General features: G+C 55.9%; 1 protein-coding gene across 7 annotated transcripts; it reads left to right on the top strand.

The window, feature by feature from the left end:
- Positions 1-42: 42 nt before the first annotated feature.
- LOC147575454 (sphingomyelin phosphodiesterase 4) lies at positions 43-22,802 on the top strand. Of its 7 annotated transcripts, none has more exons than XM_086682313.1 (20): positions 43-206; positions 2,495-2,578; positions 4,036-4,122; positions 4,980-5,122; positions 5,276-5,351; positions 5,944-6,052; positions 6,161-6,213; positions 6,727-6,878; positions 8,790-8,922; positions 10,475-10,546; positions 13,823-13,909; positions 16,473-16,618; positions 17,406-17,496; positions 18,143-18,243; positions 18,840-19,003; positions 19,500-19,693; positions 20,289-20,522; positions 20,745-20,876; positions 21,073-21,201; positions 21,316-22,802. In XM_086682313.1, the coding sequence occupies exons 1-20, from the start codon at positions 132-134 to the stop codon at positions 21,643-21,645; spliced, it is 2,592 nt and encodes an 863-aa protein (XP_086538439.1). In that variant the 5' UTR covers positions 43-131; the 3' UTR covers positions 21,646-22,802. The 7 variants fall into 7 exon arrangements, 6 of the variants coding, with proteins under 6 accessions (XP_086538439.1, XP_086538440.1, XP_086538437.1 ...); XM_086682311.1 differs by having other exon boundaries at positions 44-206; positions 19,500-19,705; XR_015242406.1 differs by having other exon boundaries at positions 46-206; positions 19,500-19,705; positions 20,967-21,201; positions 21,316-21,331.
- The last annotated feature ends 3,180 nt before the right edge of the window (positions 22,803-25,982 follow it).

Below are 25,982 nucleotides of genomic sequence, written 5' to 3' on the forward strand. Positions count from 1 at the left end.
GCATCCGGAGGTGTAACCCATAAACCCCGCCGGCCTTCACTTTGCGCACGCGCCCTTTGAGGTAACTGCTCGCCGAGGTAGCGGTGCGTTTCCCGCCAGGCCAGGGGAGGCGTGACGCCAAGCGCAGCTTGATGACGACATTTCGGCGCCGGGTAGCCGAATGGCGGTCTCCGTCCCTTAGGCGGGCGACTTTATGGGTCCCACAGGTGAGTGGTTGCGGCCGCGTGCGGGACGGCCCCCGCGTTCCGGCCCCCCCCCTTCCGGACCTCCGCCTAAGTCATTTCCGTTTCTACGCGAGCCGCAGGCCTTAGGCCCGGCGCCGGTAGCTCTGCCCCCGGCCGGGCGGGCAGGCTGGGAAGCCAAGGGCTCGGCTGTGCGCTCATGCCGTCTTCGTGGGCTGCGCACTCGTGCCACCTTCTCGCGCGCCTCGCACACCCGGTCCTGGTGGGTGCTTGGTTAACGTTCGTTGACGGGTTGGCGGAAGGGAGAGATTCAAGTTAAAGTTGAGCCTTGGGCTCCACAGGCTGTGTGGGAGGAAGAGCCGGGTGTGGCTTCTCGCCTGACTCTTCCTCCCTGTGTGGACCGACCTTTGTGAGCCTCAGTTTCGTCTTCTGTAATATGGAGCTCCCATGCTCACTTAACAGCATACTTGTGAGCATACTCTGGGAACATACTCTGCTTCTCAGAGCGCAACCAAAGGGAGGCCTTGGCAGTAGTGTGATTTGCTTGGCATGACTGGCGATGCCTCTCTGAGAAGAAACCCCAACAGGATCCGAAGCAGCCATTGAAGCAAGTGGGTGTAAAGTGGCGGATGAAGGGAACACTTGGTACACAGCGGAGAACGGTGTGATGGACGAGCCAGGCTGTGTCAGCGTTAGAGAACAGGGCAGACGAGACACTGCCCTCTCTTGGAAATACTCCTTGTTTTGGTGCCTCTGGGCCTCAGTTCTTAAGCTGCTGCCTATGCAGGCTTCGTCTAAGAAGGAGGTGCTTCCACCTCATCGTCTCTAAAGCTCTGCCCTTTGCAAACAGGCCAAGATTTTACGCTGCTTTGATCCTTCTGCTTTGGTCATCTTAATCAGTGTTCTCCTGGCCACTTGGTTCAGGAGCAAAGTGTTTACATTTTCCCTGAAACTGAATTTGATAGCGGGTGCCTGGATGGCTCGGTTGGGCTTGATGGATTGATCACTCGTGGTTTTGGCTCTGGTCACGGTCTTGCTGTTCATGGGTTCAAGTGCAGAGCTTGCTTGGGATTCTCTCTCTCTCTCTCTCTCTCTCTCTCTCTCTCTGCCCCTCCTCTGCTCATGTGCTCTCTCTAAATAAATAAATAACCATTTAAAAAAGACACCTGAATTTGATAGCTAATATCAAGAATTGAAGAAAACCTGGAAGATGCTTATATTGCCAAGAAGCAGAGATGCACATCTCCCCTCAACTCCACTGCCTCACAGCCTCCTTGCATCTAGTCTTTCTCCATCCACATACACTTTCATTTGCCACCTCAGCACCTTTACTCTTGCTGTGGGCACAGCTGTGCCAGGAAAGCCATCATCAGTGGGACTCGGCAGGCTCCCTTCCTGTTCAAGTCTGGATATTTTCCGTTTCTGACCTGGATGGTCAGAGAAGGGAATCTAAAGAGTTGCTCCTGATTTTCTGATGGCTTGTTCGAAAGCTTCCTCCAGCTTGCTCATCCCCTCCATTCATCCTCATAGAGCACAGGTGACATTCGGGAGATTCACCCACCTGTCTCTGTGGGAGATGTGTTAGGAGATGAGTATATTAGAGTCTTGGCTCTGCTGAGTGAGGGCAAGTGAGTTACCTCCTCTCTGCTGCTAGTTCTTTATCTGTATTGGCCCAGCAGATTGTCGTGAGGAAGTAGAGTCTGTTCTTGCTTAACAAACTTAGCAGCTTAAGACTGCGTCCATTTATTATCTCGCAGTTCTATAGTCAAGTCCAGGAGGGCTTGGCTGGATTCTCTGCTTAGGATATCACAAGACTGAAATCAAGGTGTTGGTTGGCTTTGCTGTTACCTAGAGGCTCTCAGGAAAAATCTTTCCAAGCTTCTTCGAGTTGCTGGCAGAATCCACTTCCTTCGGGCTGCAGAACTAAGGTCCCCATTTCCTTACTGGCTGGCAATGGGAACTGCTCCATATCTTAGGGTCCGCCCACTTGAGACTTCAATTGTATCTGCAGAATTCCTTCACAGGACCTGCATGAGCATTTGGTTGAATCGTGGAGGGCTATCTTTAAAATTCTGCCTACCACTGAGTATTAAATGAGGAAATACGTGGAGGGTCCTTAGAACCAGGCGTGCCACACAGCAAGTGCTGTACAAGCTTTACAGATTCGCCACTGCGAACTCGGCTCTGAAGCTGGCCACCACGTACTGCATCAGCACAGCGTTTTTGTAAAACGTGAAACTTGGCAGCACAGGCTGTGCTGTAGTATAGTGTCGTGTGGCAGATGTTGAGATTTCGCCTTGGTTTTTTCACAGTGGTTTCCTAAGGTGGCCGTTTTCAACGTTCCCCGGGAGGCTGCTATGGCGTTCCCTCACCTGCAGCAGCCCAGCTTCCTCCTGGTAAGTGTCAGTTGCCGGCGTGAGGGTCAGTGAGATGATGGTTCTACAGCTGAGGGACTTGAGAGTCCTATCCACTGACTTGAACTTTGCACTGGTGGTTTTCTGAGGGGCATGTGAGGAAAAGAACGTTGGACTTGGGATTAGAATCCTTAGACCTGGCTCTGCCCCCTAATGGTGTAGGACCTTGGGTTTACTCAACCTCTGAGCCCTGTTTTTCTTATCTACAAGAGGAGCTTCTTACCTACAAGATAAGTTGATTCACATGCCATTTTTACTGCTTCCTGAGGTCTGGGGAGGAGCACGGGAAAGGACATACATCAGAATTTTCATGTCTTGTAAACCTTTACACATTTATGGGATATTCTAATAATCGTACTGTCATCCCTGGACAATGGAGGGGCAGGGACCCTGCTGTGCTGGGGGCAACCAGGACTGTACTCTAAGTATTAAACGTGACACCAAGAAGTTAGGTGTGAGGCAGATATCAGTGGTGAGGATTCCTAATTTCAGGTCCCAGAAGATACTTCTCGTAAACATTTATTCAGAAGGACATCCTTCCATGGTGCACCCTCTAGAGCCAACAGAGGCAGTGCCTCTGGCATCGAGTGGGTAGAGACCAGGCATGCTGCTAACCTACCCACCCTCCGTGGCTGCAACAGGCCAGGTTTCCACCTCTGACTGAGACACCACCTTCATTTAGAGGTGGCTAAGGCCTTAGGTATCCTTGGGCAAAGCCCCCTTGGTTCACATTCCGATATTTTCTCCTGATCTTAATCCATACCCCATGACCTTGGGTAGATTTCCTTCATTCTTGTCCTGAATTTCCTAGCCTGTCCATCACCTTCATGATTAGTGTCAACATTTGGTTAAAGCTATCTATCATTTCTCACCTGCGTGCCTCGTTTCTTAAGATAGTGAGTTTAGTTGGTTTGTTACCTACTGAATAAAGGGTAGCTTGGTTAAGAGGCCTTCTGTCACTCTCATTTTGCTGGGCATCCTCACTGATGATCACAGTGGGGTCATCACAGGGGGTCGTCACATGGGAAATTTCCAGTTCACGTGTATACACTCAGTGAGTACCCTGTGGTCTCTGAGGGGTGTCCTACGCATAAGCATCCTCTTCTGGTTGTGGGACTGACCCTGGAGCTGACCCCCTGCTTATGGATTGTGTGGAAGTCACCTCGGTCATGCAAATGTGCAGTTCTCTGCTATAAGTGGGGATGCCTGACAGAGGGTGCAGGGAAGAAGCCTGAGAGCTGGCGATGTGGAGAGCCAAGGCGTCTCCTAGTCGTGTCCTTTAGGCCACTGACACAGGCACGAGGTGCCGGGGAACCAGGCCGGTGGTATGTCTGACTCCTACCTATCATTTGGATTTCTGTTTTGATTCGAGCCAGGATAACCGCAAAAGCCACCAAGTGAATATGCTCATGATCTTTTTGGTTTGTTCTATCTTCTAGGCTAGCCTGAAAGCTGACTCTGTAAATAAGCCTTTTGCACAGCGGTGCCAAGACTTGGTTAAAGTCATTGAGGATTTTCCAGCAAAGGTACAGCTGTGCTAGCATCTCCTTGGGGCATGTCTCATACTCGTTGAAAAACATTTTTTTTTAAGTTTGTTTATTTATTTATTTTGAGAGAGAGAGAGAGAGGGAGACAGAAAGAATATCCCAAGCAGACTCTGTGCTGTCCAGGCAGAGCCCTGTGCAGGGCTTGATCCTGTGAACTGTGAGATCATGACCTGAGTGGAAATCAAGAGCCAGATGCCTAACCGACTGAGCCACCAGGCGCCCCTGAAAAATGTTCTTATATAAGCCCCTGATTCCTACCTCTGAGCATTGCCCTGGACAGAGGCTTGACCCAGTATTGTAACTGTCGCGTGTATGGACACATTTAAACATGTCAGCATGTAGGCCAGGGGTTCTCAGCCACAGGTGCTTCTGTCCTGCATGGGATACTTAGCACCGTCTGGAGACATTTTTGGTTGTCACACAGGGGAGGGTGCTACTGGCATCAAGTGGGTAGGGACCAAGTGTGCTAGTAAGTATCCCAAATGCACAGGACAATCCCCGCCCCAACAAGGAAGCATCCAGCTCAAAAAGATTGAGAAACCCTGATGAAAATACTGAAAAGATAACATTTAAATCACACCCAGAATTATCAAATAGTAGTGTAAGCCCAGGCAGCTGGCCTGGACAAGGATTCTCACCGATGATCAGAGGAATGTCATCAGGGGTGGTCAGTGACTCCAGAAATTTCCAGTTCATGTGTACACACTCCATGAACAAGGTGGGCAGTTTGTGGCACGGGGCTGGACTGGGTGGGAGGCTCACGTGGCATGGAGCCCGGCAGTGGGCACCGGTCCTCAGCAAGCCTGCCCGCAGCCTCCCCTGCACACCCATTTCAGGAGCTGCACGCCATCTTCCCGTGGCTGGTAGAGAGCATTTTCGGCAGCCTGGACGGTGTCCTCGTTGGCTGGAACCTCCGCTGCTTACAGGGGCGAGTGAGCCCTGTGGAGTACAGCATTGCAATGGAGTTTCTAGACCCCGGGTAGGTAGGTTTGTCACCCGAGAGGGGCCGGATGTTTCCTCATGGTGATCCCATTCTTGAAGCACTGAATTTCTCAAAACTCAGAAAAAACCGTCAAAGCAAGATGGTTTGCAGTTCGTTGCCCTGTTTTTGTTGTTTTAATTTCATCTCCAGTGGCCCAATGATGAAGTTGGTTTATAAGCTCCAGGCCGAAGACTATAAGTTTGACTTTCCGGTTTCCTACCTGCCTGTAAGTAAGCCGTGGGGTGAGAGCCGTGCTCGGTCAGAGCACCCTGCACAGCGGCTGCGGCCGTGGGGGAGGCGGGCAGGGCTTGAGGGGCTGCGGCAGTGGGCACGGCACCATGGTGTCTGCTCGGGGCCCAGGGGGCGTGGCACATAGAACTTCAGTGGCTACTTTTTTTAAAGATCATTCCAAACTCTGCCCATGGGGAAGGCGCCACACTCCTGGTTTGTACCTGGCTGAGTGGCAGGCAGGGCCATGTGACCAGTTGCTGTTTTTCTGAGTCTCCGGTCCAGGGGGCAGAATTAAGGGATGACTTGTTCAGGGGGTTTGAGGAGCAAAGAAGACGGGGAACATCAAGTGCTTGACAAGGCTCAGAAACTCAAACAGCTGCTGCCCTTGCTGTTTGCGGGTGTTCCTGAGGATGGCGTGAACAATTCTGAGTGGAGGCCCTCTTGCTCTGGTGCTACCCAGAGGACGGCACCACTCCCCCAGGCAGGGTCTGAGTGCCTGTGGCCTCCACCGCACCCCTCCCAAAGGCTGCGCTGCATGGGGCGCCCTGCCAGAGCCTGTCCACAAGCCCAACACGCTCTCTCCGCAGGGCCCCGTGAAGGCATCCATCCAGGAGCGCGTGCTCCCCGACAGCCCCCTGTACCACAACAAGGTCCAGTTCCCCCCGACGGGGGGCCTCGGCCTGAACCTGGCCCTCAGTATCCTTTGTCAGTCCCCCAGGGGTGGGGAGGCCATGGGTGGCCAAGACGTAATGCTGAGGGGGGTCCAACAACCCCTGCCTGTTTGCCCCCTGACACTGCCGTCAGATCCGTTCGAGTACTACATGTTCTTCTTTGCGTTGAGCCTCATCACTCAAAAGGTATGAAAGGGATGCCCCTAAGCAGCTCTTTACCAAAGCCCCCATGAAGGGTGGGGGCTGTGACCTAGGACTTTCTTTCTCTTCCGTCTCCACCTCATTTCTCCAGCTCCTCCTTTGCATCCTCCTCCAGCCTTCGCCCTTCAGGCCATTCTCACTTAGTGAGGATGACAGGCTGGTGGGCGGATTTGACAGGTCATGTGGGGTGACCCGATGCCTCGAGTGGTAGTCGGGAAGGCTTCCCACAGGAAGTGCTTACTGGGCATAGGCGCAGGGCAGAGGTGCCCGGGAAGTTTGCTGTACGTCATCTTCCCATGTGCCGAGAAGGACTGTGGGGTCTAGCCCCCTGTGGTGGGAACTTTGCTCCTGGCACTGCCCAAGGTGCTTGTGTTCGGGCCGTTGGGATATGGCCCATGTCCCAGGGCTCATGTGCAGTGATTTGAGCCCTGCAGTTGCTGGGGTTAGCAGCCAGGGTGGCACCCAGAGCTACACACCAATGCAGATTTGCTTTTCCAGCCACTCCCTGGGACTCTCCACATACGAACTTCAGACTGTGCCTATTTCATCCTCGTGGACAGATACCTGTCATGGTTCCTGCCCACAGAAGGCAGTGTGCTCCCCGCACTCTCCTCCAGTCCTGGGGGGCCCAACCCCTCACCCGCTCCCAGGTAAGGCTCTCTGGTTGCCCTGGCCCTTGGCCTGGAGTGGCCCAGTCCTGTGGCTAGCCTTTAAGGCCTGGTTCTTCCATGAGGGGGTGGTCTGGTCAGCGGGCATTGCTCATAGGGACAGTAGTGCCACTCTTTGTTCATGGTGTCCCAACTTTTCTTATGCCTGAGATCTCAACCTCAGCTGCCCTAGCACAGACTGGAGAGGAGGGTAAAGGAGGACATCTGTGTGGGTTTTCAGTGATTAGGTCCTGTGGCCACAAGGACGAGGGCTGGCTTTGGTCTGGGAGTGGGCTGGGTTCTGCCCACAGCAGCCCTCCCCACATGTGCATCCAAGCCCCACACTGAAGCGGTGTGTTGCCAGGGCTGACTGATGGCACTAGGCAGGTGGTGCTGGAGAGAAAGGGGCTGTGGGCAGGCCACAGCAGGGCTGACATGTGGAGGAATAAGAACAGGAAGAATGTGTGTAGGCTGCAGGACCAGGTCTTGGCCTGAGCCAGAGGCCCTGGGGCAAAAAGCCTTTCGTGCCAGTCCAAGGCTGGGCTGTGGCTAGACCGTGCAGGACGGGAGTGTACAGCCAGCCTCAACTCGAGGGTGAACTGAGGCCTTGGCGGGGTGCATTTAGCCAGTGGCTCATTGGCCGCCTCTCCCCAGGAGACGCTCCTGACCTGGGAGCTGCCAGCTGTGCTCCTCACCCTCCTCAGTCTTGCTGGTGTGCCTTCTTCCCTGGGAGGCAGGTTCAGGCCCACCCCACATCTGCTGACATGTGCCGTGCTGTGACCCAGACCTCACATGTGTGCACAGATGTGCCCAAGGAGGGGAGATTGAAAAGAGGAGGTGGGGGCACGGAGGTGGGGAGAGGCTGCTCCGGCATCAGTAATGCTGCGGCCAAGAAGGACCAGGGCTGGCCAGGTTCACACCCTCTCAGAGGCAGGTTTCTCTGGGCCCGATTTTGTTGGCTTGTTTTAACATAGAATTTCAGACTTCTAGAAAACTTGCCACGATAACAAAAAACTTTCATAAGTCCTTCACCTACGTTTCTGAATCATTTCATCCTTTATCTGTATGTGTTTTTCCTGGGCCATTTGAGTAAGTTATAAATGCAATGCCTGTTCCCTCTTAATGTCTTGGAGTGTATTTCCTAAGAGCCAGTGCATTCTCCTACACAGCCTCCTGCACTTCTATCCAAGTCAGGGAATTAATATTGCTACCCGGCTGCCATCTAATCCTCAAACCCCATTCGGGCTGCACTGTCTACCCCACTAATGTTTGCCACCTGGCTGGGATCTGGGGGAGGGTCACTCTCTGTGTGTGGTTGGCTCTGGTCCCCCTCCAGTCTGGAACACTCTCTCAGTCTTTCCCTGGTTCCTGACCTCAACACCTTTGAAGCGTGCAGCCTGGAGGTGTGCAGAATGCCCTTATCTTAAGTTCTCTGGTATTTCCTAGTGATTAGACCCAGCAGCCCGTGGAGTCTGTGTGCTTGCAACATTGTCTTGTTCGCTGGGCCAAGGGGGTGTTGGCCAGGTTTTCCTACCATAAAATTAAATGGGTCCTTTGTGCCTAAATTAATTAACAAAAGGGATTTGTTGGGAAGATCTACTGAGACTCTGTAATTATCAGTGGCGTTCGTGTCCCTTGACGATCGTCAGCCAAATCAGTTATTAATTGGTTGGTTGCCAGAGGATAGCTGTCTGGTTTCATCCTATAGTTATCAGTGGGCATTCTGTGGTAGGAAAGACTTTTCTTCCTGTCTGTTGATTGTGTGTATCGATATGGATTTGTATGGATTTGGGGGTCGTTCTATGATTCAACAAGTGGTAATGGTTACTGTTGCCAGTGATGTTGATGTTGAGATTGCCCCTGGTTGTGCCAGCAGGATCCCCTAACGAAGGCCTTTTCCTGTGTCTCCCTCAGAACACCAACCATGCCCTTCGCTTCTTATGGCCTCCACCACACCAGCCTCCTAAAGCGACACATCTCTCATCAGACATCTGTGAATGCAGACCCTGCCTCCCATGAGATCTGGAGGTCAGAAACTCTGCTTCAGGTGAGCGCGAGGAGGCTCTTCTCATCTTCTGTTTCAAAATAAACTGCCTGGCCACCTTCCACCCCCAGGGGCAGAGGCCTAAAGACTGTCCTCAGCCTGAAAGTGGCTCTGAATTGTTGGTGTTCTCCTGCTGTGGCGTGTGGGAATCAGACTAGAAGAAACGTGCCCATGTGTCTAACCTGTATGTCATTGGTAGTATTTTTCATCCCAGCGTCCCCTTTCCAAAGACTTTTGTCTTTCTCGTGGTAATATGAGCGCTGCTCAGTTTCCATTGGATCCGTGTAAAAGCTTTCCCCACCTTCGACATTTTCAACCTGTTCCCACGTTGCTGGAGATGTTTCCTGTGATCACCATCATTTGGATATTAAACCCCTGCCCCAGTAGCGTTTTTGTTGTTGTTGTTTGGTTTTGTTTGTTTGCTTTATTTTAGGGAGAGAGCGCATGCACACGAGCAGGGGAAAGGGGCAGAGGGGGCGCAAGAGAGAATCTTAAGCAGGCCCCATTCTCAGCGCAGAGCCTGACACAGGGCTTGATCTCATGATTCGTGAGATCATGACCTGAGCCGAAATCAAGAGTCCAGTGCTTAACCAACTGAGCCACACAGGTGCCCCAGAGTTCAATAATGTTCTGTCATGTGGATATTCCCCTTTGTGTGTTTCTGTTCATCTATGGATGGCCACTTGGGTTGTTAGCACATTTTAGCTATTGTGAATAGCTGTTTCTACATGGATGTACAGATATCTCTTAGAGACTCTGATTTCGGTTCTTTGGGGTATATACCCTGAAGGGGAATTGCTGGGTCATACGATAGTTCTATTTAATACTTTAAGGAGCCGCCATCCCATTCTCCACAGGGGCTGTACCATTTTATATTCCTGTCAGCGGTGCACGACCTTACCAATGCCCATCATTTTCTATCTTTTAGTATAGCCATCCTCATGGATGTGAGGTGGTGTCTCCCTGTGGTTTTGATTTGCACCTCCCTCATGGTTGATGATTTGAGTATCTATTCATGTCCTTATCGGCCATTGGTACGTCTTTGGCGAAATGTCTGTTCAAGTCCTTTGCCCGTTTTTTAATTGAGTGGCTTTATTTTTTTGTGGTTGAGTTTTAGGAGTTGTCTTTCTATCCTGGGTATCCGTTCTTTATCACATACACGATTTGTAAATACTTTCCCCCATCCTGTGGGTGACCTTTGTCTGTGGATAATGTCTTCTGACGTGCAAAATATTTTTGAATTTTCATCAAGTCCAATTTGTCTGGTTTCTTTTGTTGCCTGTGCTTTTAGAGCTAGAAATCATAGCCCCAGTCCAGTGTCCTGAAGCTTTCTGCCCACAGTTTTTGCTAAGAGTTTTAAGTCTTAGCTCTTACATGTATGCCTTTCATCCATTCTGAGTTATTTATTATTCATGGTGTGAAGTAAAGGTCCAGCTTTATTCTTTTGCATGTAGATACCCAGTTTTCCCAACACCGTTGGTTGAAAAGAACTGCCCCTGGAATGGCTGTGATACCTAAGATGGAAACCATTTGACCATCCAGTGCTCTCTTGCAGGTTTTTGTTGAAATGTGGCTTCATCATTATTCCTTGGAGATGTACCAAAAAATGCAGTCCCCTCACGCCAAGGTAGGTTGCCACACTTTTTCATCCCCTCTGCTCTGGCCCTGGTGTGCCTGGTCCACCTGCTGCTTCTTGTCCTTGATCTCAGCTCGTTGTCAAGGGCTGGATGGTGGGAAGCAGAAACTCACCATCACCCCTTACTCTGATGCCGGACGGCAGGTGGGTTTCATTCTGGGGTGGGCTTGCACCCTGCGGGCTGCAGGCCTGTCCTCTCTGGGGTCCTCCCCATGCTATTTCCAGAGCCCCCTCCCTGGCAGCCGGAATGGCTGAGGTTGTGGTGCTCGTGCTCTGGGGCCAGGAGAGCTGCGGATGCCTCTGGGAGTCACATCCGGGCCTGTTCCCTCTGCTATCACAGCGTCTCCTGCTTTCCCGCTGAGGTGGCACCCGGCCGACTTCGCTCACCTTGGTGCCCGTACTGCCTTCCACCTCCTCCAGAGCATTGGCAGGCAGCCCTTTCTGCAGTGGGTGGGATCTGATGCCTCCCTGCATGCAGCCTGGCCTGTCTCCTCCTCTTTTTCCCCTCTCTTCCCTCACAGGGCAGCATGCTCATTTGCAGAGGCGTGAAGGCAGCTGTGTCCCTGGAACGTTCCCAGGGCCGGCAGCCTACTGGACTCGTCAGAGTACAACAGCTCTGTTCGCCTCTTATTAGGCAGGGTGGGCACCTAGGTTCACGCTCCATGAAACCGCCTGAAACGTGTGAACTGGGGCCTGTAACCAACTGTGTGATCTGTGGCTTCTGTGCACTTCTGTGTTTGCTCCTCAGACTTTGCTTTTGTCAACGCCAGACAGAATTCTTGAGAGATTCCTTACGACTTAACACTCTGTAGGCTAAAATTCACGAGGGTGGCCTGTGACCTTCCCTCTGTGATTCCAGCAAGTGGTGGTGGTTCTGCAAAGTGTTGGCAACCAGTTCTGCTTCTCTGCTGCCCTTCTGAGTACCCATTTGGGGAGCAGCCCCCAACCACTGCTCTCTTAAAGTGCAGAGTGACCCAAATCTCTGTCCTTGACATCACAGGGAACAGAGGGAAAGCCAGAACTCTGTCTTGGGCCTCTCGCGTTACTAAGTGCTTGCACTGCCATTGCTGCTTCCACAGTGGACTGGCTGCATGTTCCTGGCTGGTGCACGGGGGTCAGGGGCCAGGCTTCCCCCTAGGGCCCTGGGGGCTCACTCAGCCCCTGTGCATGTGGCTTTTGCAGAGGCCGGGGCTGCTTTGCTGCATTGCCTTCCCATCTGCTCGTTCTGTCTTCTGAGCCAGGGGGAGCACATTCACTGTCATTTTTAGCAGATCTGCCAGTCACAGAGGTCCTCTAGGTTGTCTCCTGTGAGGATCCCGAGCCCTATACGAGGGAGGAGGGTGGGCCGTCCCTGCCGGAGCAGGGGAGCCTTCCCCTTCTTCCTCACGTTTGCTTCCTCTTGGCCAGACCACAGGGCGGGGGAGAGCTGCTCAGAATGACTGGTAGTCAGGGGGCGACTGGGAAGCCCCCACCAGGTACCCATTGAGGTGTTTAGTTGTGTTTTGTTTTGTTTTGTTTTGTTTTGTTTCCTATTTGTCTTTGCCTCCTATTGAGGCTGAAAGCAAAACCTAAGAAAACCTGGTGTGTGGGAAGGGGAGAAGGACAGCCATGGGGGTCTGCTTCACCTGAGGCTCCTTACCATTTACCCAGGCCTGTGCTGTACCGTTTGGAAATCCTAGCCTTGGGGTCAGTTTTCCTGATGTGAAAGATGCAGGAAACGCAGCTCTGAGAGGTCCCGTGGTGCTTCCATGCCTAGCCTGGGTCCGGAGTGTATGCTCGCTCCTTACAGCCCGGGCCTCTGCTCTGCCTCAGCTTACTGGGCAGGGAGGGCTTCAGGAGAGTCAGATGGTCGGTAGAGACCGCATATTCCCGCAGGACACTGTGGGGCCTGCACTGTGTTCCTGCAGGCTGGGCAGACCCCCCACAGGGGAACCATGTGCTCCCTGATTCCTCACTGAGAGCTGTCGCTGAGCCCGGGTCTGGCCCAGAGGAAGGCCATGAAGGGCAGACACCTCCTTGCTGTGCTGCTTCCTGCCCCTGCTCTGCGCGTCTGTGGCTGTGCCTGTCTCCTCGAGGTCTGGCACACGCATTCTGACCTCTCCCGTGTGAAGCATGGTACGCGGTGGGAGGCATGGCCCTCCCAGGGCAGGATGTGTGCCAGGGCCGGCTCTGGGTTGTGCTTGGCTAAAGGGGACTGCTTTAGCAGGCCTTGTCGCTGCAGCGGGGCAGGGCAGAGGTGGGGTAGGGGTGGACAGCTTAAGCCAGCTCTGCTGTCATCCCCCATGGCCCAGGCTGTCCCAGCCTCAGGGTTCCAGCTGCCTCTGGGTGTGTGCGGCCATGACCAGATTCTTGGGGCCCGTCGGGACTGATGGAGGGCTCTGTGTGTCTGGAGTTGGGGAGTCCTGGTGAGGTACGAGAGGTGGGTCTCCCAGGATTCGAACCCATGAGTGTTCACGTTACCTTTAACGATTTCGGGAATGTGGGGTGTGGAAGGTGTCAGGCCTGGTGAGCTAAACCTTGCTTGCCTCTGTGCCACCCTGGGAATCAGCCCCATTCAGGAGGGGTCGCTGATTGGATCTTTGACACCTAGGAACTGATCTCATCATATATCAGTTTGGTAACTTTCTTCTTGGGACAACACAGGGAAGTCCAATAAGTTCCAAATTTTTCTTTCTTGAGCAAAGAGGTCTCCATCTGGAACTAGCTCCTCAAAAATTTCTCTTCTGAGCCTCGGGGCCTTCAGGGCCTTGGTGGCCATCAGTGTGTCCCAGCAAGACTCCTGGGATCCTGGTGGGCTCCAGTGTGCACACGCTGCACACAGAGCATTCAGGGTTGGGGGAGGGCAGGACCCTCTGGAAGGAAAGTGAGTCAGGCTGACCTCAGGGAGCTGGAGAGAACTTCAGGCCCCAGAGACATAAAGGAGGCTGCCCAAGTGACCTTGAGGGTCTGTCTGTCCCTCTGCCTGGCAGGTGGAAGAGCACCCCTTGGGCCTGGCTCTAGTCTGCCCACCAGGAAGGGCTCCGTCTGGGCGGCTGAGAGGGTGGTGTCCCATTGGTCTGAGGCTGCTGGGCTGTGATTGTTTGGATTGTCACTGACGTGCTTTTGTTTTTGTTTTTGTTTTTGTTTTTTGTTTTCTCTCCTTACTTCTGGGCTCACTTTTGTCTTTCTCTCCCTGCTGTCCCCTCCCCGGTCTCTCCCCTCCTGTCCCCTGCCCTGTCCTCTGCCCTCCCTGCCTGTTCTTGGCTTCTCTGTTTTGTTGTCTCTCAGCTGGAGGTTCTGCACTACCGACTCAGTGTCTCCAGCGCCCTCCACAGCCCTGCCCAACCCAGCCTCCAGGCCCTCCACGCCTACCAAGTACTGGCCGCTCTCATATTGTTTTGTTTCACCCCTGCCCTGTGGTGTGAGCCATGGAGCGCATGGCAGTGCAGTGGTAAAGCGAGGGTCCGGCCGGGGGCCAACTGGGGTGATTCAGGCCAATTCCAAGCAGAGTGAGGCCAGTGTGTGTTGGGGATGGTGGCAGGCATCCGTCTTTAGCCTGGCTCAGCCCTCAGCTTGGTAGACTAGCCCGGGTTTGGGGTGTGGGGCCACCAGATCTGCCTGGCCAAGCCCCAAGCCAGTTGGAATGTGGTAGGCTCTTGGGAGTTGGTGACTTCTGTGCTTGCCCCTGGGTTGAGGGAGCGGAAACAGTGTGGCCTTCGCAGTGGCCTGACTCACCTGGCTTTGCGGGCCTGGTACCTAGGAACTGACTGAGCCCAGGGAAGCCCCAAGGCTCATGGTGGCATGGTCTGTCAATCCCAAGCCTGTGTGAGGCCAAGGGGCAGGGAGGACAAGGGCTTCGTCCCCTAGCCTGGAGAGGCTGTTGGCCCTTGAGCATGCTGGGGCCTGGCCTCTTATGGACTTTTGTGCTCCCACAGAGGTAGGCGAGAGCAAGAGAGGGCCTCACGGAGACTGGTCTGCTTTAGGCAGAGATGACCAGTGTGGAGGGATTTGAAGTCTTGAGGTCGGTAGATGGAGTGCAGGACTACAGGCTGTTTCAGGGCAGATGGAGTCTGGTAGTTCATGGATTCGTGAGATGAATGTCAGGAAGTTTGGGCAGAAAGCATGCATCTAGATCCCATGCTCGAGGCCAGGGGTCTGTCCAGTTCCCCCTCAGTGGGAGCACACCGCATTTAACCTGATATTTGAGCACAAGATAAGAAATCACGTTTGCTGGGATGGGGCGGTGAGTGCGCACAGGGTTCCCACTCAGAAGCAGCAGCCACAGGGAAGAGGAAAGAGAATGATCCAGAAGGGCCAGCAGGGGCGGGTTTAGCACAGAAGTGGTACCACTCCAGCGTGTGTTGGGGAAGGGCTCACTTGGCCAAGAGCAGCATCCCTGGAGAAAAGTGCACAGCAGGAGGGGTAAGAGCCCTCCCCCCACCCACCATGGGAAGGGTTGCTGAGCTGAGAAGGGCTGGGCCCAGTGAGAAATGCCACTGGCTTTGGGAAAGTGTCCCTAACGGCCGTGCGGGTGGAGGAGGCCCACTTACAGCAGCGGTGGCTGGATTCCTGTGGGGATTTGGCTCTCGAGGGTCGGGGGGGGGGGGGGGGGGGGGTGAGAAGGAAGGTTTGGCTTCTGTCCAGAGGGAAGATAGCCCAAGGAGCTTCCCGGTTCAGTGCAAATGCTCTGTCCTCCGCTAGGGAGATGGTGGGTGGGTCGGCGAGGGGCCAGGAATGAGAAAGGGGGAGGCTCCTGGGGGGAGTCACAGCCTGGCAACAGTGCCCTCTGATCCTCCGTTACTGTGAAAATATCTTACGTTTTTTTTGTTGTTCGAATGATGCAAGTTCAGCGCTTAAGCTTACAGATAAGCAGAAGAAAATCTCCTCCTGAAGCCCCGTAGCTTCCCCCGCAGTCTTATCGAGTCGTGTGGTGTGTTGCCTAGGCCTGTGGAGACAGATCCATGGCAAGGAGAGCGGAGAAGGCAGTGCCGCGGGCAGTGGTGGGGCTGTGACTGGGTGCCCGGGCTGTGCCAGGAGGCACGGCTTGTGCCAGCCTCAACGTTGCGCGGGATTTGGACTAGGCTGCCAAAAGCTCTATCGAGGTTGTGGGGGTCCCAGAGGCCTGGGGGGTGAGTGTGGGGAGAGGAGCGCGTCCGGGCACCCCAGAGCTGGGAGCCGGAGGCAGCGTATCCTGCCGGTGCCATCCTCTGCCACTCTGGAGACTCCATCCTGTATTCCGTCACAGAAGAGCCAGCAGACAGGCTTTCCCCTCGGGGCTGGGTCTTAAAGATCCTACCTGAACCTTGTGAATGAGAATTTCACCTGACAAGATAGAAAGCACTCTTGTCTTGTGCTGACGGCAGGGCTGTTAGCAATAGAGGAAGGGCCACCCTGCGCCAAGCCCCAGCTGGCTGTGTCCAGGACAGGAAGTGGATGGAAGGGTGAGGGTTACAGCAGGAGAAGGAATTTGGGAGTGTTTCTCCCTGAAAAAGGAAGCCATGGGCCCCAGCGAGCTGTCTTCATATACCTGGGAGGCAGGCAGGAGACCCTGAGTCCGGATCCAGGGTGGGATACTGGCCTGCCTTGCCCCCTGCTCCTCCTCTGGCTGGCCAGGAGTTGGGGGGGACCCCTGAGGACTTGGCCGGGCAGCAATGACCCGAGTCAGCCGCAGAGGGTGCAAGAAGCGGTTGGAAGCACACAGGGAAGCATTCAGGTCTGCTTTAGCAAAGCCGTCCCGCCCTGCCTTGCGTGCTCTTAGCGGGTCTCAGAGCTGGCATGCGAGGTCTATCTGCTGCGTGCCAGGCCCAGGGAGGGCCCTGTGGGTGGCCCACACATCCTGTCGGGGAGAAGTGGTCCTGGGCGGGACATACATGGCCAGGCCTGGGGGCCCCACCCTGGGACCAGTCTGGGTCCTGACACAGCTCCCCCTCAACCTCAGGAGTCGTTCACACCCACGGAGGAGCACGTGTTGGTGGTGCGCCTGCTGCTAAAGCATCTGCACGCCTTTTCCAACAGCCTGAAGCCTGAGCAGGTCTCTCCCTCCACCCACTCTCACGCCACCAGTCCCCTGGAGGAGTTCAAACGGTGGGTACAGGGCATGCACAGGCCTCCCGTGTCCCTGGCTGCCACTGCCTCCTACTGCACATACTTGTTGCCCACAGTAACCTATCCTTAGGGCATGGGGTCGGCCTGTGAGGCGTCTGCAGGGTGGGGCAGGTGGGAAATCACCTTGACCCCTCCTGGGTCTGTTTCCCGACGCCTCCTCTGGCTCCACAGGCGGGTGGGGGCTGCCTGGCTGCCACGGCCTTTCCTTCCAGGCCTGCCGTCTTCAGTAGAAAGAGCCAGGCTGGCCAGAAAGAGGCCCCATCTTGTTGCCCTGTCTTGTCCCCTCCTCCCCAGTGTGGGCAGAGTGGAAGATCTACATTGACCGCACTCAGAATGCCCAGGAAAGCCGATGGGCTGGGAGTGCCTTCACTGCAAAGTGGCTCATTTGTCATGGGAGGCTGAGCTCTGTGTTGCACCCTCCCCCTCCTCTTCCCCTCTGCTCCCCCAGTCCTTCTGTCAAAAGGGCCAGGACGGTGGCCTGACTCCTAGGCCAACTGGGGCCGGCAGAGCAGGTGACTTGTGTGTGGTGACCCAAGCAGAGGTGGTCACAGGAGCCATACTAGGTCAACCGCTTGTGTGCTGTGTGTCCTTGGGACATTCCCTAATCTCTCTGAACTTTGGTTTCTTTGTGAAAAATGGGGCCCAAAATAGGAGGCCTTGCCTTCAGGGGTGCCCAGTGTTCACCCCGGCAGAGCTGGCCCTTGGAACCGGGAGCCACTTGGCTCACCTATGAGGGGACCCTCTCCTCGCCTCCCCTCCCCTGCAGGGCCGCCGTCCCGAGGTTTGTCCAGCAGAAACTCTACCTTTTCCTGCAGCACTGCTTTGGCCACTGGCCCCTGGATGCGTCCTTCAGAGCCGTGAGTGTCAGCCCCATCTTGCTTTCTTTGTCTTTGCCCTCTGTGCCTGATGAGGGAGGTCCCGTGGGGCGGATGCAGGAAGGAATCAGCTATTGCCGCAGAGGGTCACATTGGTGGGTCACATTGTTCTGCCCATTTGAGTTTTCAGAGCCAACCCCCAGGTACAGAAAAGCTGTCTGCCCTGACCTGGAACCCAGTGGGTCCACGCTGGGTGGGTTCCCAGCCCCACTGAGCCTCACAGGCTCCGCTCCCTCAGCTGGGGAAAGCACTCCTGTGTTCCACACGTTCCACACTCGCTTCCGAAGGGCTGGCACGAGGGTTACATATCCTGAGGGTTAAAACTAATGTAACGTTGTGTGTCAGCTATCTGCAGATTAAAAAAATCATTTTAATTAAAGATGAAAAAAGAAACATCATAGGGGGTGCGGAGTTCCCTCCTGCTCCCTCTCGGAGTGGCGTGTGGGAAGAGAACGTGGTAACACCTCCAGGAGAACCGAAGCCCCACGGTTAGGATCACCCCCTCCTCACCTGAGCTGCCTGCCGGGAGCCGAGCTCCAGGCCACCCAAGGACCTGGACCAAAGCCCCAGCCCCACAGCCCAGCAGAATGCCAGCCTCCAGGCCCTCAGGGCACACGTGTCCCACCAGGTCCTGGAGATGTGGCTGAGCTACCTACAGCCCTGGAGGTATGCACCTGAGAAGCAGGCTCAGAGCAGCGACTGCCTGGCCCGGTGTGTGTCGGAGAGATGGTGAGCCCCGGCCCGTTGTCCTCCCTAGGGGGACCTGCTTCCAGGTGGGGCACAGGCCCCTCCCTCCTTGACTGTGCTTTGTTGTCTGGGCCCTGGGCTTGATCTCCCACAGAAACAGCTGGTGACTCCTCTGTGCTGTCCCCTTGCCGTTGACTGTCTCCCCTCAGATGTATGTTTGCACTCGCCCCCAAGCACCCCCCGACCCGTCTTCACTAGCGTTCTGCATAGCAGCCACCACCGCCTCCCCTCCCGCCCTCACGGCCAACCCCCCAGCCTCCGCCAGCGCCTCCTCTCCACGACTGCCTTCCTCGTGCTCCTTCTGGTGCCCGGGCCAGCCTCTGCTGCGGAGGCTTTGGCCCTCTCGGGAAGGGCCGCATCCTACAGAGGATTGCGCCGTCTATAGGAGGCCTAGGTCTTCCCTGCCTCCCTTGTGCCTCCTCCCTTGCCCCCACCCCTGGTCCCTCAGCCACGATGAGGTCGTGGCAGGCGAGAACCTGGAACCCAAGGAAGAGAGCGCTAGTGAAGCGAGGGCATAGACTGGTGTAGTCCTGCCTCCAGTGGGAGTTCTGGGCCCTGATGCACTGCCTGGTCCCCAGGGCACCCTTTGTGCAGGAGAATCTGCTGATGTACACCAAGCTTTTTGTGGGCTTCCTGAGCCGCGCGCTCCGCACCGACCTGGTCAGCCCCAAGAACGCGCTCATGGTATTCCGAGTGGCCAAAGTCTTTGCCCAGCCCAACCTGGCTGAAATGATCCAGAAAGGTAAGCCCTCAGCCAGAGGGAAGCAGCACTTAGAGAGGGACCCACGGACCCTGCATGTGCCTCACGGGCTCGCGGTGGGCTGGCAGAGGTGCCACGGGGACTCCTGGTGCACGGTGGCGGGGTGGACGTCGGAGCCTAGCGGCATCCTGCCTTCCCTGTGGCACGCGTGCCGGGCAGGAGCTGCGGGGGTGCTGGGCGGGGGAAGCAGAGCTCAGAGCTGTGTCTCCCTGGTGACTCTTGGTGGCATCAGAAAGCAGTCTTGGCCCGTGTCGTGTCTTAGATGGCTTTATCGGGTGTTAGCTTCTCTGGTTTTCTTTTGTGCATGTCGGCCTTCCTGTTGAGACTGGTGGGGGCTCCGGGAACATTAGGAGTTGGGCCCCTGTGCCACTCGGTCCCTATCCCTCGGAAGCCTCAGCGGCACCCAGGAAGCCAGCCAGCGGCTACTGGCTGTTTGGTGCCATGGAAGCTGAAGCCAGAGTCGGGTTCTGCTTTCCAGGGGAACAGCTGTTCCTGGAGCCAGAACTCGTCATCCCGCACCGCCAGCACCGACTCTTCACAGCTCCCACTTTCACCGGCAGCTTCCTGTCCTCGTGGCCCCCAGCCGTCACAGACGCCTCCTTCAAGGTGAAGAGCCACGTTTACAGCCTGGAGGGCCAGGACTGCAAGTACACCCCAATGTTTGGGCCCGAGGTCCGGACGCTGGTGAGTTGGGGCTCCCCCAGGCCACACGGCCGTCCCGAAGCCGTGGCAACAGCAGGGCCAGGGAGAGCACACGTGTTGTACAGAAGGAGGAAGGTTGGGTGTTGGTGGACGCTGCTGTACCTTGGCTTTTTTTCTTTTTTCAGTGCGGTCTACGTTTTTTCTGATGATAAAGGCAGCACTTGCTAGAAAGTTTTCACATTTAGAATATGGGCGTCTTGGGGGCGCCTGGTGGCTCAGTGAGTTCAGTGTCTGACTTTGGTTCAGGTCATGATCTCAGGGCTCCTGAGTTTGAGCCCCACATCGGACTCTGTGCTGACAACTGGAGCCTGGAGCCTGCTTTGGATTCTGTGTCTCCCTCTCTCTCTGCCCCTCCCCTGCTCACAGTCTGCCTCCGTGTCTCTCCAAAGGAAATACACACACACACGCACACACACACGTAGAATATGCACGTCTTAGTCTTGAAAGACCCTGGCCTCCTCCTGGCCTGCTGAGGGCCTCCAGGTCCGCCTGCCAGCCTGTTTGGTGGCTGGGTGGCGTGCGGTGGCACCACCCGAGCTGGCTGACCTGCCCCCATGCCCCGCAGGTCTTGCGCCTGGCTCAGCTCATCACGCAGGCCAAGCAGACTGCCAAGTCCATCTCTGACCAGTGCGGGGAGAGCACGGCCGGCCGCCCCTTTCTGTCGTGGCTGGGCTTCTGCTCCGCAGACACGAACGGCTCCTACGCAGCCAACGATCTGGACGAGATAGGGCAGGACAGTGTCCGCAAGACAGACGAGTACCTGGAGAAGGCCCTGGAGTACCTGTGCCAGATGTTCCGAGTACGAGCCGGGGGAGCTGTCCCCTTCCTGGCGTCCGGTCCCGCGGCCCTCATCCCCTGCCCAGCCCGTGGGAGATACAGCCCGTGCCCACGATGTCACGTCTGGGCCCCCTTGCTGTCGCCGTTAGAGGCCCAGGGGGGCCAGTCTCCTCCCTTCACCCCGAGAGTGAAGGCAGGTAGCAGGAAGCGGCACTGCCTCCTCACGGGGCTTCCTCCCTCACAGCTCAGCGAGGCTCAGCTCACCCAGCTCACGCTTGCCTTGGGGACGACTCAAGATGAGAATGGGAAGAAGCAGCTCCCAGACTGCGTCGTGGGGGAGGACGGGCTCATCCTCACGCCGCTGGGCCGGTACCAGGTAAGGGCCACACCCCGGAGGGCTCCGCTCTCCTGGCGGCGTGGCCGTGGCTCCCGCTGGCCGAGCCTCCGAGCCCTGTTGTCCCGGCAGGCCCGGCAGCGGAGACCGCACTTGTGAGGCGTCGCAGAGGTGCGTTCGCAGGGCTGCTCGCACGGCCCAGGTTTCACCCGGGGCTCGCCTCCTTTGCTGCTTCTAGATCATCAATGGGCTGCGAAGGTTTGACATCGAGTACCAGGGTGACTCAGAGCTGCAGCCCATCCGGAGCTATGAGATCGCCAGCCTGGTCCGCGTGCTCTTCCGGCTGTCCTCCGCCATCAACCGCAGGGTGAGTGCACGCGGGAGGGCCGCCCCCGCCTCTGGTCCTGCCACCCTCGGGGAGAGGCCGGGGCAGCGTGCGGCCCTGCCCGCGCCCACTCCCCGTGCCTCTGTCTCTGCCCAGTTTGCAGGCCCGATGGCAGCCCTGTGTTCCCGTGCCGACTTCCTCGGCAGCTTTTGTCGGTACCACCTCACGGAGCCCGGGCTGGCAGACAGGCACCTGCTGAGCCCGGTGGCACGAGGGTGTGCGGCCCGCCGTCCCCGGGGCCCTAGGCTCAGCCTGCGCTTCCTGGGCAGCTACCGGACGCTGCTCTCGCTGCTTCTGGCCTTCTTCGTGGCCTCCCTGTTCTGTATTGGGCCCCTCCCTTGCGCCCTGCTCCTCGTGCTGGGCTACCTCCTGTACGCTGTGGCCATGACGCTGCTCACCGAGCGCAGCAAGCTGCACCATCTCTGACCTCAGGCCGGGTGCCGATGCAGGGCCGCCAGCGAGAGGCCCACACAGCCTCTCCCTCGAGCCTGAGAGGCCACCTCCGGGCTAGGGGGCCACTTTCCTGCAGCCACGGAGCCATGCCACGCGTAAGAGGAGATGAAACCGGAAGGGTGTGGTCCAGGCTTGCCAAGGAAGGGAGTGACATCAAAGGGCCTGTTAGTGTCACAGGACGGTGCCGGACCCAGCCGCTCGGTCCTCCCTGCTTCCCTCAGCCACAGGCCCTGCAGTGAAATGGGCCTCCAGGCGTTTCTCCAACCTGACGCCCCAGGGTCTAGCTGTGTGAGGCCTGGGAGGCAGTGCTGCCCAGGAGGGGCTTCGCCATCCTTAAGGTTGGCAAGGTGGCGTGCCTCTCCTCTCCCTGCCGACAGCAGGACGGTCCCTCAGTGTCTGGTTCCAGAGAAGATTCCAAAACCCTAGAGGTTCCTGAGAAAGTTAGAGGATGGTTCTCTGATTCCTGACTTTAAACCTAGATTTTGCCATCGCATTTGGCAAAGTGAGGGTCACTCTTCACGCATTGCCAGCAATTCTGGGGCTGGGCCCTACAGCTCCACTTTCTAGAAGAAAAGATCCTCCAGGAGCACAGATGCTCAGTGGGCCAGTGCTTCACCTCTGGCTCCCTCCTGGCCCCCAAGCCATTAAGCACGTTGCTTGGTGGCAGCCCAGCGTCACTGCCTCATCCGAGACAGGCTCGCTTGTCCCATGGGCAGAGGGGATGTGGCTGGGCCATGGGAGTTGGGCATCGTCTGGTGCTGCAACCAAAGATGGTCAAAGGCATTGTTTGTACCTTCAGTAGAATCGAGTGCAAAGACACTAACTTTTTGATGACATTTGAATGTTCATACTACACAGCAATTTCATGTTCTCTGTCGAAAGTCATCCCCACAGGGTCTCGAGCACATGCATTCATCTTACAGGGGACGCACCAGAGAGAACATCTCAACGACGATTTTAAACCAAACCTTTGTTTTGGGTGTTTTGGGTTTTTTTAAGTTTCCAAACTAAATGTTGAGCTTTGTATTTTGATGTGAACTCAGAATAATGGCATTCTGGGGCCTGTGACCAAAAAACAAACCAAGTTTGTAACTGACCGCAGATCTGAATAAAGCAGTTTTTGCTCCCGAGTCTTGTGGTCCCAGGGCTCAGCCTCCAGCACGGTCGTCTGCACAGGTCTCCCAAACAGCTGGGGTTGGCAGAGACCACTGAGGGCACCATTGTCCTTCCCAGGGGGACGGTGGGTTTGTTTACAGCAGCAACAGACCAAGGCAGCCATAAACCCCTAAGTGGCCATGATGGGAGAGGGCAGGCCTCCGAGAGCTCTGGGAACCAGGCCCAGAGTTGGCCTCAGCCAGCATGGGCCCTGAACTGTATCTAAGCTGGGAGAATTTTTTTTAAGTTTTTACTTAGTAGAATCCCAAACAGGCTCAACGCTGTCAGCACAGAGCCCCACGTGGGGCTCGAACCCACGAACCACGAGATCATGACCTGAGCCAAAATCAAGAGTGGGTCACTTAACTGAGCCACGCAGGGGCCCCTATGCTGGGAGAATTTTGCCTTCTACTCAGCGCGTCAGGGGTGGCCTTAATACAAAAAGCTGGCAACCCCAGGATGTGAGTCAAATTTCCTGTGACTCCAGGAAGCTCCGAGGGTTGTGTGTGCAGCTGGGAACCGAACCGTGCACCTTCCGGCCCCACATGAGTGTCTCTGGGGTGCTTGGCCAGGCGTGAGTGTTAATGTCCTCCTGTCCCTGGGCAGGATTGTTACTTTTGTCAAATTCGATGGAAGTAAGATAGTATTTCTTTTTTTTTTTTTTTTTTAATTTTTTTAATGTTTTTTATTTATTTTTGAGACAGAGAGAGACAGAGCATGAACGGGGGAGGGGCAGAGAGAGAGGGAGACACAGAATCGGAAGCAGGCTCCAGGCTCTGAGCCATCAGCCCAGAGCCTGACGCGGGGCTCGAACTCCCGGACCGCGAGATCGTGACCTGAGCCGAAGTCGGCCGCTTAACCGACTGAGCCACCCAGGCGCCCCAAGATAGTATTTCTACAAGTTGGACGTGAACAGATGAGTGAGTGACTTTTGTTCCCAGACTCATTCAGTCAAGAAAAGCGATACGAACACACGGAGATGATGGTGTGGGGTCAGATCTCAGTGGCGCCGTTTCCCCGGCACACCTCCCTCATAGCTCCCCCTGACGGTGTCCACCCTGCCCACAAGGATGGGTGTCCCCGTGACCCTTCACTTTCCCATGGCTTCCCTCATCCACATTTCTCTTGTGCCCTTTTTTCACCTGAGAACATTCCCTAACACCCTAAAATGCGAAAACAAGACACTCCACCCGTTCACCCATGAGCTGTAAAACAGCCACCTGCTGTGTATACCCCGCGCTGTGCTGGGTGGGCGCTGTGTTCCCCAGAGAGAACAGACAGGACCCTCCGTTTCCCTGGGACTTAGTAGATGCAGAGTCCAGAAGTCATAACGAAGAACAGTGAGGTCAAGGAAGGGAATGGTTCCAACGGTCGGGGTCTGGGGGGGCAGTGGCACGTGGTCAGACAGCCCACAGCGTTCGGTGGCTCCCGTCTCAGGAGCAGGAGCAGAGGGGGTCCGGCGTGGCTGCTGCTCCAGGTGAGGGCAACGGGGACCTTACCCTCCCTGTGACCCCGAGCTACTTTGCAAAGAGCTCTGAGCTGCAGCGTTGAGAAAGGGCCGTGGGACGAGAGCAGAGGTAGAGGTACAGGCGGAGGAGCCCTGGAGTCACAGTTGGGGGAATGGGGATCGCGGGTGGGCAGTGCCCGCAGCAGTTCTGTCCACAGCACACTGAAAGGGTAGGTGACATCCAAGGGCAGCGGCTGCAGGGCCTGGCTCGGGCTCAGACGGGCTTCCTGCCGCCCATTCATTCCCGCCTCCTGGAGCTTCCCATCCTGCTAACTGGCCTGGCCCTCCAATTCCTCACGCCTCCACCACCAGCCACCACCACCCCAAATGCTGCCAAAGGGCCAAATCCAGACACCTCAGAGCTCACGACCCCTTCTGGTGGCATTCAGCACAGGAAGCACAGGTGCACGATCTCTGGAGGCTCTGCTCTGCCTCCCGCGCCTCAGACTTGCCAACCCCTCAGGTGACATTGTTCCCAGGAGCCCATGCTGGCCCCACTGCCTTTCAAGACCAAATCCATCAGACACCGAGGCTTCACCCGGCCCCACCGCTGACCCCAGGTGGCTCACTCAGGCTCTGATTGCTCGGTATAGGTGACGTAGGACAGAGGCTCTGGAATCGGGAGGAACCTGTACTTCCCCTCTGATGTCGAAGAGTAGATCAGACCTTCTGCATGAGCAGCCCTCGGATGATACGTGACTCGGGTAGCTCTCACTTTAAAAACTTCGCTAGCTTTTTTTTTTTTTTTTTGGACTCTGCAAACCAGAATTCCTGGCATAAGTTTCTCAAACATCTAATGACCGAAATAGATCAAATTGTTTCCCAACCTCTCCTCTCCCCATCAAGAAGTCCTACTCCCTCTCAACCAATATTCCAGCTGTGAGAACAGCCACTGACTTTAACATCCATGTGGGTCACTGCTGCCCCAAGAGGTCAGAAAAATGCAAAGAAGCCAGAGAAGGGAGCAAATGCCTTCCAGCCATAGAGTAAGGTGGGCCCTTGGGGGCGCCAAGCGCTTACTGCACCAGGCGGTAGGGGAAGGTGAAGTTGTCAGCCGTTCAACTGCTTTCACCGTCCCTTTTGGGTCTTCGCACCATTATACATCTGCAGCCACCTCCCTTAGCCTGCCTTTAGCTGTGTTCAGCTTCTGGAGAGCAGCCACTTCAGGGAGAATTGGACCTATAGGACCTGCCACGCAGCACCCCCACCGCCTGAGTGCAGCAGACATGGCATTTCCCGGCATGCACTCAATGTATTTCTTGTGATGCTCAGGTGAAAAGCTCCCCAAACCGTCTGGAGAACGGTGGACTTCCCACAGTGAACGTCTGCATCTTCTGTTGTACAGAACACCGTCCGGGAGGCTCTGAGTTTGTGCATCTGACGTCTTATTATTTAAGGGTCTATGTTCTAGGCAACGCAGTAAAGTGGGTGAAGCGAGCCTTCTGCCTGGGATGGCTTCAGACGGCCCGGAACTTGCTTCCTCCACCCTCCCTCTCTGGGTGGAAGGAGCGCTGTTTTCCCCCGCGCACAGCCTGGTGCCCACCGAGGAAGTGTACATTCTGCGCCTCAGGCCACGTCTCTGAAGGTCGGCTTGGCCTCCTTCCTTCCTCAGCAGCCGACTGCCACCCATCCTGGAAGACCGCCAGTC

Source organism: Puma concolor, chromosome D3 (genome assembly GCF_028749965.1).
Source record: "Puma concolor isolate L17-30 chromosome D3, mPumCon1.1.hap2, whole genome shotgun sequence".
In the NCBI taxonomy this organism is placed as follows: domain Eukaryota; kingdom Metazoa; phylum Chordata; class Mammalia; order Carnivora; family Felidae; genus Puma; species Puma concolor.